Genomic DNA, 12383 nt, shown 5'->3' on the forward strand with positions numbered 1-12383 from the left:
GTCCTTCTCTGTGGAAGCTTGGCAACCTGTCCTTCCTATTGATGAGGTTGGGAACGGAGTCTGCCCAGCCATTCTTGATATTGTTTTGATGAGACGCACCCTCTGGCCAGCCAATAATGTTTGTATGAGAGACTGTTAAGATGTTGGCTAAAAACTAGCCCGCATTTTGAGTCAACACATTTTTTAATGCAGACAATCACTAAATGGACTGTATACAACCAATTTATCTGACTCACTTGTTCCGTGGGGAGAATAGGAAGATGGACCAGTCTTCTCTGCTCTCACACCAGTCTGGTTTGTACGCTTCTAACATCTTCTGGATGCGGAAGCACAAGCTCTGCAACACACATATCAACACACATCATGGCAGGCACACACACAGTCGGGCAGTAAACACAAAAAGACACAGGATTGCAAAAAGAAACCACTTTTTTTAGAATCCCTATTTAAATTATTTACAGAAGTGAAACACTTCTATAGCAACAGCTCGGAGCATCTTCCAACATTACCATCTGTACAGCTCTCTCCCCTGCTGTGTAAATAGTCCTTTCCAATTAACCTTGTTTCTCTCATAGACAGACTTGTTTACAATGAAAACAATGGGACTCCCACGTGGCCCAGGTGATAGGGAAAGCAGGCTTTATACAAAGTACTTGAAAATCCTACACAAGAGAGCGGGAGATTATTGTACTGTGTAAAATCTTGTACTAACACAAAAGCTAATGGTTCAGTTATTGAGAATCACAAATCTAGAATGTGGTTCTTTTTCGAAGCTGTTACAGTACATACCGTCTTATGGGTGCTTATCTGCATTTGTAGAATTGGTGTATTACAGGAAAGTCATATGCTTGTATAAGCTAACTTCCCTTACTCACCAGGCTTTACTTAATGCTATTACCATTTAACTCCCCGACCATACAAACTTAACGGAAACTTACATATTCAATGTCATCGTCCAGGTCCTCCCGGTCCTTGCTGCGTGTGTTAACCTGGGGGAAGACGTCGGCCATCAGTTGGCCCTGGGGGTTCGCCCCTCCAGAGTGCTCAGTGTGGTGTCTAGGAGGGGGCTGGAGATGCTGAGATAGAGGAGTTTTCCCATTACAGTCTTGGTGTACCCCTCCTAAGCCACCCAGACCGTCGAGCCCACCGACACCACCTCCACTGATTACCATCCCCCCCCCCAGAGAAGCTCTTCTTCCTGTGATGAGCATGGAGTGTAATAGAGGGCAGCGGGTGGTGTGGTGGCAGTGGAGGGTGTGGGGGTCCTGGGACCTGCAGTAGGTGGGGCAGCTCTAGTGATAGAGCTCTGCGGTCCCTCCTGGGTACAAAGTGGCCCGGGAGCATAGGGTGGGGAAGGTGAAGAGAGCGTGGAGCAACAGCAGGAGGAGAGAGGAGAGACTCCTCCTCATCCGGGTGGACATGATGGAGATGGCGGTGCGGGGATGAAGAGGCACGGGGACCCCGGATACGAAGGCTTCCTCCGACTACTCCGCCAAGACCCCCCAGGCCATAGCCATAGAAGGGCCTTGCAGAGGTGGGGGTGAAGGCTGGACTAGCGGAGGGAGAAGAGGAGGAGCAGGGGCGGCATCCCCCCAGGCTGTTCCAGCTGGAACGACGGGCCCACAAGGCCTGAGGCTGGGTAGACAGAGGGCGGCCCCAGTTATGGTAACTTCGACCTGGATACTAAGAAAAAGAGCGAGAGGTTTCTTCCATGTCCTGTAATTCTAAGCCATACTCTGTCTGGATTGGATCTGGAAACAGAACCGATCCAATGACCAGACACGTCACATAAAAACAGAATAAAGGAGATTTTACTCATTACATGAAACTTGGAAATACCTCTTTGACAATGCGTTGGTGAGAGCAGTCCATACTTTAACCTTAAGTCAACTAAGTGCCATAGCATTATTCAGCTAATCAAATAGGCGTGATTCACATTGTAACTGTTAAAAGAACTATGAAAACTCACTCTATGCAGTCCTTTCCACTTACCATAGCCCTCTGCTCCAGGTTGGCCCTGCCAAGAGAAATAACACTGTTCCTCCTGGAACCAAGAGCAAAGGTCAACCTTTCTCCTGGAAACAGTCCATGGGGCAGTGGGGACAAGTCCAGGTGCCCATTAGGGGTTAATGTACAGATCTTTGGGTCTGTAGGAAAGAGGGAGTGGAGAGAAATTGATAGAGAAAAGAAACAAGTGGTGATAAAAGGAGGGAGGAACAGAGATAAGATGGAAGAGCAGAGGAAAGAAAGAAAGACAGCATTTAACAAACCCTTCTGTTGCATCTTCTCTGTTGCTGCCATGCAAACAAAACTTGGCACTCTCCATCACTTTACAACATAAACATCCTAAAACGATGTTATGGCCAGCTCAGAGAGGCAGAGGAAGGTTTAATTTACACTTAATCACCTTAGAGGAGCCAGAGAGCAGCTCGTAATGATGAAAGAGAGGAATATCTGCCAGTGGTTTGTCCGTTCCCTAACATATCTTTTGGTGGAATATTTCTCCAGGAACTATTACTATTATTACTATTACCATTCCAAATGTTTTTTTTTTTTTAGCTAAGGTGACATTTAAAAAGGCACATTTGGGCGAGAAGAACTGTAATCGGGAATCATCAGCGGCCTCCCTAATGTGCTGCTAAATGTTACTCTATACTGCATGACTCTTGGTGAGTTTACTTTTGTATGCCTACAGGGACAGGAGGGGAGAGATGGTGACGTGGCAACAGTTTTAATTCCCAGGGCACAATGAAACAGCTGGTAGCTTTCTGGAGTGCTGAATGGTGGTGATGGTGCAGTGGATATGACACATGCCTTTGGTGTGGGAGCTCCTTGGCGTGGGAAATCGGGTTCAAGTCCCACTGCAACCAATGTGTCCCTGAGCAAGACACTTAACCCATAGTTTCCGCAGAAATGTGCAGTCTCTGAGATATATAGTAATTGTAAGTTGCTTTGGATAAAAGCGTCAGCTAAATTACATGACATGTAATGAATGACTAGAGGATTGGTACACTACGACCTTAGTATACGTATTTCATGGTACCCCTTTTACCGGTCAGACTGAAATAGGCAATGGTGTGAGATAATAATTCTTGGAACTGTTTTTCATATTTGCAATTCTGTTATAATTCACACAAAAAAGCCAGAATGTTTGGAAATAATAAAAGAAGTGAAGTGAAATTTTATTTAATGTCAAATGATCTCTGGTAACATCATTTTACAGAGGTGCGGTTAGTTTAAAGTTGGCATTTTAGTTTGAGAGGAGAACATTGTAATTGATTGCAATAGGTCATACAATTTCAGAGGTGAAAAGAAAATCAATCTTTATTAAACAATAAATCTCCTAAAGCTCCTAGTGACATTTAATACCTGAGAGATGCAGAGAGTCTTTCTGCTTATCATTCTCCTCAAAATTACAGGAAGACCTGTCATCGTCCGAGTAAGAGCGGTTTGCATCACCCTGTATCAGGGATAGTGAGAGAAAATGAATGGGTGAGGAAAAAAAGAGAAACACAAGGATAGGGGGGGGGGACAGCAAGTAAGAGAAATGAGAAATAAAATAGACATGAGAAAAGGAGAGTAAGAAGCACAGCGGGAGAAAGTGTAGAAAAAAGTGATCAACGAGCTAATAAATAGAAACCCCCAATATTTTTCCTCTCCATATTGCCTATCCTTATTAACTATCTAATGGCGTTTTTCCATTACATGGTACCTGCTTGACTCTACTCTACTCGGCTCGACCCGACTCGGCCGCGGTGCCCCGTCCTCCATTTTCCATTGCAGATTTAGTACCGCCTCATGCCTGAGGCGAGTGTGGCTGGTCGTCATAGCGACGCCGCAGGAAACTGCCGTGACCTAACACGACATACACACAGAACGTCGAAGATGTGTTGTTTTTGACTCTCGGCACATGGCTGTTGCCACAGCCAGAAGACAAATTTTGTTTCAAAAGAAGCTGGAGGCAGCAAAAAAAACACTGCTGGCTAACATATTTAAAAATGGCGGGTTTGTTCAGGACACCCACGTCTGTTGCTATAGTCGCTAGCAATGATGACGCAGGGATTAGTGACGATTCTCTCTGACCAATCAGTAGTCTGCAGGTTTTCACGTCACCTTTTGGTATCGGCTCAGCTCGCTTGGAACCTTGGTTCCGTGGTACTAAAAAAAAGTACCTGTTAGAAGGTACCAGGTACTTTTTTTCGTAATGGAAAACCAAAAAAGGCGAGTAGAGTCGAGGCGAGTCGAGCAGGTACCATGTAATGGAAAAAACGCCATAAGGGGCAAGAGGCAATCTTATTCCTCATTTATTGCTGTTGTTGAACAAATCCTTATACATACCGTTTATACAGCCAGTGTTTGACACCAAATGTTTTTTTTCTCCTTAAATGTGCTGTAGGTAGGATTGCGAAGATCCAGGACTTAGCCAAAAAATTGGAACATCAACAACTTCTCAGTCCCTCCCCCTTTTCTGCTAAAGCCCAACACGGTCTGCTAAGCCCCTCCCCTGATTGACACACAGTTGGACACCCCCAACAATCCATATTTACATTTATAGTGGCGATGACCTCGAGTGGCCTAGTTATTATAACGGGAGCAAAGGAGGAAGTCAGGTGATGTAATACACTTACCTACGTATCATGTACTCACGTACGTAACTGAAACGTAACCAAGGAGTTTTGTTGCCTAAACCTAACAAAACTGAGATCGTTTCACAACGCCCCGTTTAAAACTGCGAGCGTTACGTTTAGGTATCACATTCTCAGCTTGTAGCAAAACAAACACATTATTGGCTAGCTTTCCCCATATCACATTTGGTTTTGTTAATTTGTATTTTGCCAAGTGCATACTGTCCAATATTCTAAACCAAGATGTCTTACCTCAGCCTGGAAACCCTCAACCAAGATGGCCACCAGTAAATTGAAGAGCACATAGTTTCCAAATGTCATAAGAGCTACGAAGTAGAGAGCAGCAAAGGGCGAGGTGGATGCCATCCCATTGTACAGCACCATGTTCCAGTCCTCCTGAGTCAGAATCTACACAAAATATGCATACACAGTGGAGCAGAACACACGTGCATACAGATAGAAATATTAAGCACATGTTCAACAGCACACTTAATTAAATTGGGAAACCAAAGTTTTGAAAGTGTGTGTGTGTGTGTGTGTGTGTGTGTGTGTGTGTGTGTGTTAAAACTCTTTGTACCTGGAAGACCGTGACAATGGCCCAGAGCAGGGAGTCAAAGTTCTTCCTGTCAGGCACTGTGTCTCCAGCCTCTGTCTTCAGACTGAACTTACAACCAAAGATGTGCATCCCCAGGATACTGCAACAAAAGAAGGGATTTCTCAGCCACACATGCTGTCGTAGAATAATGCCTCCATGTTTAATTATGTATTTTATGTATGTAGTTTAATTGTGTTTCTTTATGATACCTTTAGACAAACATGGTTTGGTACATGTACTCAAAGTTAAAATAGATAAAGTAACAGAAACAGTATCAAATTAGTATAAAAGAGATGATCAAAAGCTATAGAGCACTTATAAAAAAACGTGTCTTCTCATTCACACACACATTTACATGACGATACACACATACTGTACATAAAAATACTGTATAACCTTTAAAATCTTCTATTTCTGTTTCCTTCAAATCTAATTTTTTTTGTTTCACTTTATTTCCCTCTCTCCTGCTCTCTATCCTTCTACCTGCACCCATTTTCTATTTGCAGTCATCACAAGACTGCAACTCAATGCAGTTGATATTCTTATTCATCACTGCTTTCTTTAGGGGTTTATGAGAGGTTTTAAGCTGAGTGGTACTTTATATTAACTGTTCACTAAAAGCTCCAGTGGCTAGATGTATAGGCCAAATGCCACTTGCTCAGGCTAGCATTACAGGCTAAAAGCTCAGATGCCATCTGTCTTGTCACATGCTTATGCTTGACTGCTGTGCTGCAGGGGTAAGGAAGCTGGTTTTCAGGTAGGCATATACACACATAGAAAGTCACAAACACAGGTTCACAAATAAAGATAGGCCTACAAGCAGGATTTCGGTAATGGTGTTACACTGCTATGAAACTCATATCTAGCATGTAATAATAAGTGCACTTGCAACAATTATGATAAATTATTCAAATAACAATAATTCTGTTAATACTATCTTCACTTTCGGTTATCGCCCACAGAGGTGGAATTGGAGGGAAAACAGAGTTGTGTGTGTGTGTGTGTGTGTGTGTGTGTGTGTGTGTGCTGGGGGAGGTTAACAAGAGAAGAGATTAGGCTGAATGATTATGTTTTTGTAAATTGCAGCTTTTAGCATCTGCATCACAGTATTAATTTAGGTACTTTAGGTTATGGAAATGCTGTATAGAATCTTTATTTGTAACAATTAATGTAGAGAATAATTTTCAAATATAACGACGACTCTCCCTCTCTGTGACTTAGATTTCACAGTGGAATGTCTTTACTGAATTCATGCAAAGGCAAAGCATTGCTGATGGTGCACTACTAACACTTTTTACAGTCAAAACTAAATATATTCATGTCAATTTTAAATCAAACAAATATATGAACATGCCATTGTAATTTGAGTCTCTATCTGTCAGTTTAATAGTTTCGGTGTACTGTTATCATTGTTCTTTGGCCTGAGGCCTAAGTGTCTAATTTAGAGGATATTCAAAAGTTTAATGTAGTCAAACATACTGCTGATAGACAGACAACTTTAGGTACTCATAACTTTCAGAAGTAATCCTGGAGAAGGACGCAGGTCAAAGAGAAAAGCTTTGACAGAGCTGAATTAGGTGGAACTCCAATAATTGGATGTTAATCCTATTATTTTGCACAAACCGTGTTCAGGCCTCTGGCTATGACTGCCTGCACCACACTCAACTAATATATTTAGTCTTAATATGCTGACTTTTTTGTATTCAGAAGTTTGGTATGGCAACAAAACAATCTGCTTGTTAAACTATCAGGCACAGTACTGCACATACTTACATATATATATATATATATATATATATTGATATCTGTATACACTCAGAGACTTACAGGCATGTACTGTACGCACCACAATCTCTGTTCTCCACTATTCTTGTTTACACTTTCCTGCCCTCTCTGTGTCCTGCTGATTTCTTTTCTCTGAGCCACATTCCACATAAAATAATGCCCCTGTGCCCCTGTGTTACCTGAAGATAAAGATGAAGAGCATAAGCAGCATACAGAAAGTGGCGACGTTGTCCATAGTCTTCATCAGCACCACCAGCTGCCGCCTCAGCGCAGGCATGAACCTCACCAGCTTAATGACCCTCAGCAGCCTGAAGGTCCTCAGCACTGACAGGCCGCCGTCTGCCTGGCCGATGATCTCACACACACTGGGGTATGTGTTGCATTGGGTGGGATGTGTGTGTGTGTGTGTGTGTTTAACAGAGAGATACAGAGTTGGAAGATGTGAAGAAATTAAAAGAAAAAAAATGGAAATTGGTAGAGAAAAAACAAATATTGTTATAATCGGGGAACGCGGGGAGAGGAAGATTAAAAAATGAAATACACATAAACAGAAATGGGAAAGAAGATAAGGGAAGATAATGGGATAAGTCGGTGCTTTTTACTTAATAAAACACACTATTGCACATTTTTCAAGATACATAAATATGTATAATCCATACTGGTGTGATAAGGAATACTGCTGCATTTTACATATTTAATCCCCACACTGCTAGACAGTTCCTATATTAAATATTTGTCTCATAAAAGTGGTGTGTTTTAATGTAAAGCTCCATGAGCAATAACGGATGGAAATCTGATTGGAACAGTAAGTTTGTCTGTTTTCAAGGGATGAGATCATGTCTTAAAACTCAATTAGATGCACAGTAGTTGGACAATCATTACATGTTTGGTCAAAAGCTCTCATTCATTTTCAGAGGAGTGATGTGAAGCTGTGAATCTAATGCTCTGGAATCTCTGGTTTTGGGACACAGTTAATATTATATCTCATTTAATACATTGTGGCACACTCAACTTGCTGACTAAGTGACAACCTAACTTTACAACAAGCAAATAATTTTGTAGTTTGCAGACCTGATGATGACAATAATGCCATCAAAGATGTTATAGGGGTTCCTCAGGTACTCAAAGAAGCCAAAAGCAGTCAGCTTGAGGACCATCTCCAAGGTGAACATGCTGGTGAAGACAATGTTGCAGATCTCCAGGACATTGGTCAGCTCTTCGGGCTGGGTGGAAGCAAAGAAACAGAAAACATCTAAATGAAAATAGCAAGTAAGATGTGGAAGCAGTAGGGGCGGTGCGGAGTGGTAGGCAAAAGATAAGAGGGATTTGAGTTGCAAGCATTTCAAGTTAAAAACAGCAATGATATCGCCAGAGAGGCAGGTACAGACAAAGAGATAAAAACACAGTTGATATTAAACCACTGCTTTGCAATCACCGCTGCCACAACAAAAGCCACTACGAAAACAATTGTGTACGCATCACATTTCTCCGCCTGTGTTGAAATGGCTGTCACTCAAAGTGTCAGTCACTTGAAAAGAGAATTCTCTCCTACCTGGCAAATAAAATTAACGTGTACACCTCATCTTAAATTTAGCACTGCTGTTCATGTAAAATTGTAAAGGAGAACTCAGGGAACGTCACATTAGAAACATAAAGATAGGAAAGGGAGAAAGAGTATGGAGAGTGTGTATTATTTGTGTAGCACATGGTGTCAACCACTGGCTGAATAGAGGATCATGTTATCTGAATTGGCAAAGGAACCAACCCATATATGAACCGCAAACACACTCCAGTCAATCCTGGGTTTATTTCCATTTGGGTGTGTGTGTGTGTGTGTGTGTGTGTGTGTGTGTGTGTGTGTGTGTGTGTGTGTGTGCACAAGCAGATTTGCTTTATGAAAGTATATTTTGTCTGTGAGTGTATGTGTGTAATGCACGATATGGATCAGATGCTTTCTCTGATACCCCCTGTGAATTTCAGTTTCAAAGCCAGCGGAGAAATAGCCAGCTAGCCTTGCCAAAGTTAGCAAACCATTTCAGAGAAAAAAAACACACTCTGAGCCCTCCCCTTCCTCTAATCGGCTTTTTCTCCCAATCTATCTCCATCCCCCTCTCTCCATCCCCTTTTCTTTTTCTTTCTGAGTCTCATTATCAGACAGACACATCTCTTCCCAATCAATATCCTCCTGTCGATCAGAGGAGGGAGAAGGGTAGAGGAAGAACCCGGCTGAAGGAGAGAGAAAACAAGAAGCGAGCAGGGGGATTGTGTAGATGATGACATGATTGTAGAGAGGAGAGGTGAGGAAAACACTCAATTAGAGGTGAGAAACAGTAAGAATTACAAAGGGGATGGAAGACCACACATTCTAAATCCCATAAGCTCAGTTTTGGCTACAATGTTTCAGTCTGGAAAACATCTACTGAGACTCATCTGAGCTCAGTACCGTAGCTGGAAGCTGGACCAATCTGTGGACTACAGAGTGGTTTAGAAGACGACATTACTCACCATCTCTAAGAAATGCAAATGCTATTAGACACCTATGAAAATAGATACTAAAACTACTAGATATGTTGGAGCAGACAATAGGGAATTGTAGGAATGAATGGGGTTTCATCCCTCAGCAGATAGTTTTAACCTTGACCTATGTCCAGAACTCACTCGCTCGACATAAGTACAAAAACAGGATATGAGATTTATTGCTATTGACAGAACCATCACAGCCCTTGACACCACAGTTTAAATCAGACAAAATACCATCACTCCTCCCTCTCCTTGCTTTCTCACCCCACCCTTTGTGCTTTTCTTTTTCTTGACCCATTTACTTTATTCCCTAATTTTATTTTTCCTCATGTTAATTTCCACCTTTTACCCTAATTTTCTATCCCCTGAATAATATTTCATATTTTATCTACCCATACAAATGTCCTCTCCCTGTTTCTCTCTTGAAATGCGCCATCAGTCAACATTTAAATGTTGTTTGAATATAAATGATTGAGCTACAACTTCCAAGCCTGAATTCCAATGTGCCAATTTGTTTTTCACAGAGTCCAGACACAAACACACATAATGTGAATGCAAAAAGGCAGCTCGCCTTTAAAGCTCCCATATTATGCTCATTTTCAGGTTCATAATTGTATTTTAAGGTTGTACCAGAATAGGTTTACATGGTTTAATTTTCAAAAAACATATTTTTGTTGTACTGCACAGCTCTCTCTCACTGCTGCAGATCCTCTTTTCACCGTGTGTTCAGGTCTCTGTTTCAGCTACAGAGTGAGACTCTGTAGTACTTACTTAGAGTAGTACTTATTCTGTACTATCTTTGTTTTTAGTCGCACATGCGCAGTAGCTAGGTAAGGATCATGTTAGCTAGCTGTTTCCATAGACAGTAAAAGAAATGCTGTTTCTCCAACTTTGGTCAGTTACAAGGCAGGATTAGCCGGGAGACTTATTCTAAACAAGGGCGCACATGTAAGTAGTTCTTTTGTAGATTATGGTGAAGTTGTGTGTGTTGTAGCAGTGCTTTGCCATTGAGAATGAGGTAGCATGGTAACGGTTGCGGTTAGCCAGCTCGTTTCGGCTAGTGACGTAGAAAGCTGTGCAGATTTTGAACAGCTCGCCCGGAGACTGAATTCAGGACACATTCAGAAAACCGTATCTCACTCAAAACAGCATGGATGGTTTTGTGAAAGTTTGTATGCGTGTGGAAGCACCAGAGACTGGGTTGCAAAATAACACCCCAAATCCCAGAAAAAGTAGCACTGCTTCAGTGTCAGTCTGCTGTGTAACCAGTGTCTACTTTGTACTTCCCGTACTTACCTCCTCTCCCCCCCCACGACCCTCATTTATTTTTAGAGTCTTTAGTGATTAGAGAATGCAACTACTCTGTACGCTGTCAAAGAGTGAGTGGGCAGATGAGAGAGAGAAAGAGAAGTGGGGAAACGGAGGGTGAAACTGAGGGAGGTAAAAGAGAGTCAGACAGTAGATGAGACACTTAGGGTAAGGAGGGAAGGACAGACGAAAGGAAGAAAGGAAGGAAGGAAGGAAGGAGAGACAGCGAGGAACAAAGGAGTGAGTGGGGGAAGGAATGTGCAAAATAAAGGTGCACAGAGGGATTTATGGAGAAAATAAGGGGCGAGAAGTGGGAGTAAAATTAGCAATGGAGCGGGTAGAATTGCATGTGTTAAGAGAGAGAAATGAAGGGAAAAGAAAAAGCTTGTTTATGTAACAGCTTGTCTATGTAGCTGCATGTGTTTCTGATCGGTCCATGCTCAAAAATATAAAAAGATATTTATGTGCATGCACACACTGGACACAAATAGATGTGAATCGTGTGTGTTTGTGTGTGCGCTGATATGCGTGCATGTGTAGTCTTGGCAGGCCTTTCCCATTCTTGCTTAAGCCTGATCAATGTTAAAAGCCAGCTCCGTTTTGTCTTCTGCTCGGCTAAATGTTTACACCTCTGTAAGGAAACGGCATGGCAGCGATGCTCCACTCCCACACTCATCCATCTGAATGTCATCTGCTAATATGATATCTCTAGGAGCAATGCTTCATCAGCAGTGCTAGTGGTTTATCTGCTGAGGCTGTGGAGATTTGTGGGAGTGAGAAATGATTACGCTAACACACTCGATTGACACTGTAGTATGCCAGTCTGAAGGATTTAAGGCAATGCATATTCCTACAATGACCGCAAGGACCATTGTATTTACCAATATCCAAAGCATTCACTGTCTGAAGTCAGTTCATAAATAGACCCTCTCTGATAGAAGTTTCAAAAATAAAGGCCTCTCTTCATTTAGGTTTTAATGGCATATTGTCACTGCATAAACATATGTAAATAAAGTGTCAGTAACGATGTTTATGAAAGCATCGACCATATCATCTTACCTGGTTATGATGTTCGATGCCCATACTGATGGTATTGATGAGAATAGCGATCATAATGCCCCTGCTGAAGTACTTGCTCTCTACAATGCCCCAAAGTTTCCTCCTCATATCATTCCAAATGTCTTTACAATGTCCAAAGCATGTCCTCTTCCTCTTCCTCTCTCCATCTCCCCTCTCCTCTAGATGGTTCTCCTCCTTGCCCGTCTCTTTTACTGCATCCTCATTATCTTCCTCCCTGTTGGCGGAGTCTCCCACAGCCCTCGCCCCCTCTTTCAGTGATAATGCACATATAGGGCAGTCCTCAGGGTTCTGAGGGACAGGCAGACTGATGGAGTTGGCTAGTGGCTGAGAGCTGTGGTCTTGCTTGCTCTGGTGCGGACAGTGGGATGCTAGAGAGATGGGAATAGAAAGAATATGAGCCTACAGATGCATTTCAATTTCCTGTACTAGATCTTCTTTAATAATGCAAAATATACAGGATGCAAGTATCT

At 42.2% G+C, this 12383-nt stretch overlaps 1 protein-coding gene across 1 annotated transcript in view; it reads right to left on the minus strand.

The window, feature by feature from the left end:
• The window catches only part of LOC144529859 (voltage-dependent T-type calcium channel subunit alpha-1I-like), a 116189-nt gene that overhangs the window by 42277 nt on the left and 61529 nt on the right, over window positions 1–12383 (minus strand). The window contains 10 exon segments of the mRNA XM_078269200.1: window positions 237–337; window positions 939–1178; window positions 1180–1683; window positions 1993–2147; window positions 3370–3460; window positions 4878–5033; window positions 5203–5320; window positions 7185–7370; window positions 8077–8228; window positions 11893–12281. Of these exon segments, the coding sequence (XP_078125326.1) occupies window positions 237–337; window positions 939–1178; window positions 1180–1683; window positions 1993–2147; window positions 3370–3460; window positions 4878–5033; window positions 5203–5320; window positions 7185–7370; window positions 8077–8228; window positions 11893–12281 (2092 nt within the window).

Source organism: Sander vitreus, chromosome 15 (assembly GCF_031162955.1).
Source record: "Sander vitreus isolate 19-12246 chromosome 15, sanVit1, whole genome shotgun sequence".
NCBI classification, from domain to species: Eukaryota; Metazoa; Chordata; class Actinopteri; order Perciformes; family Percidae; genus Sander; species Sander vitreus.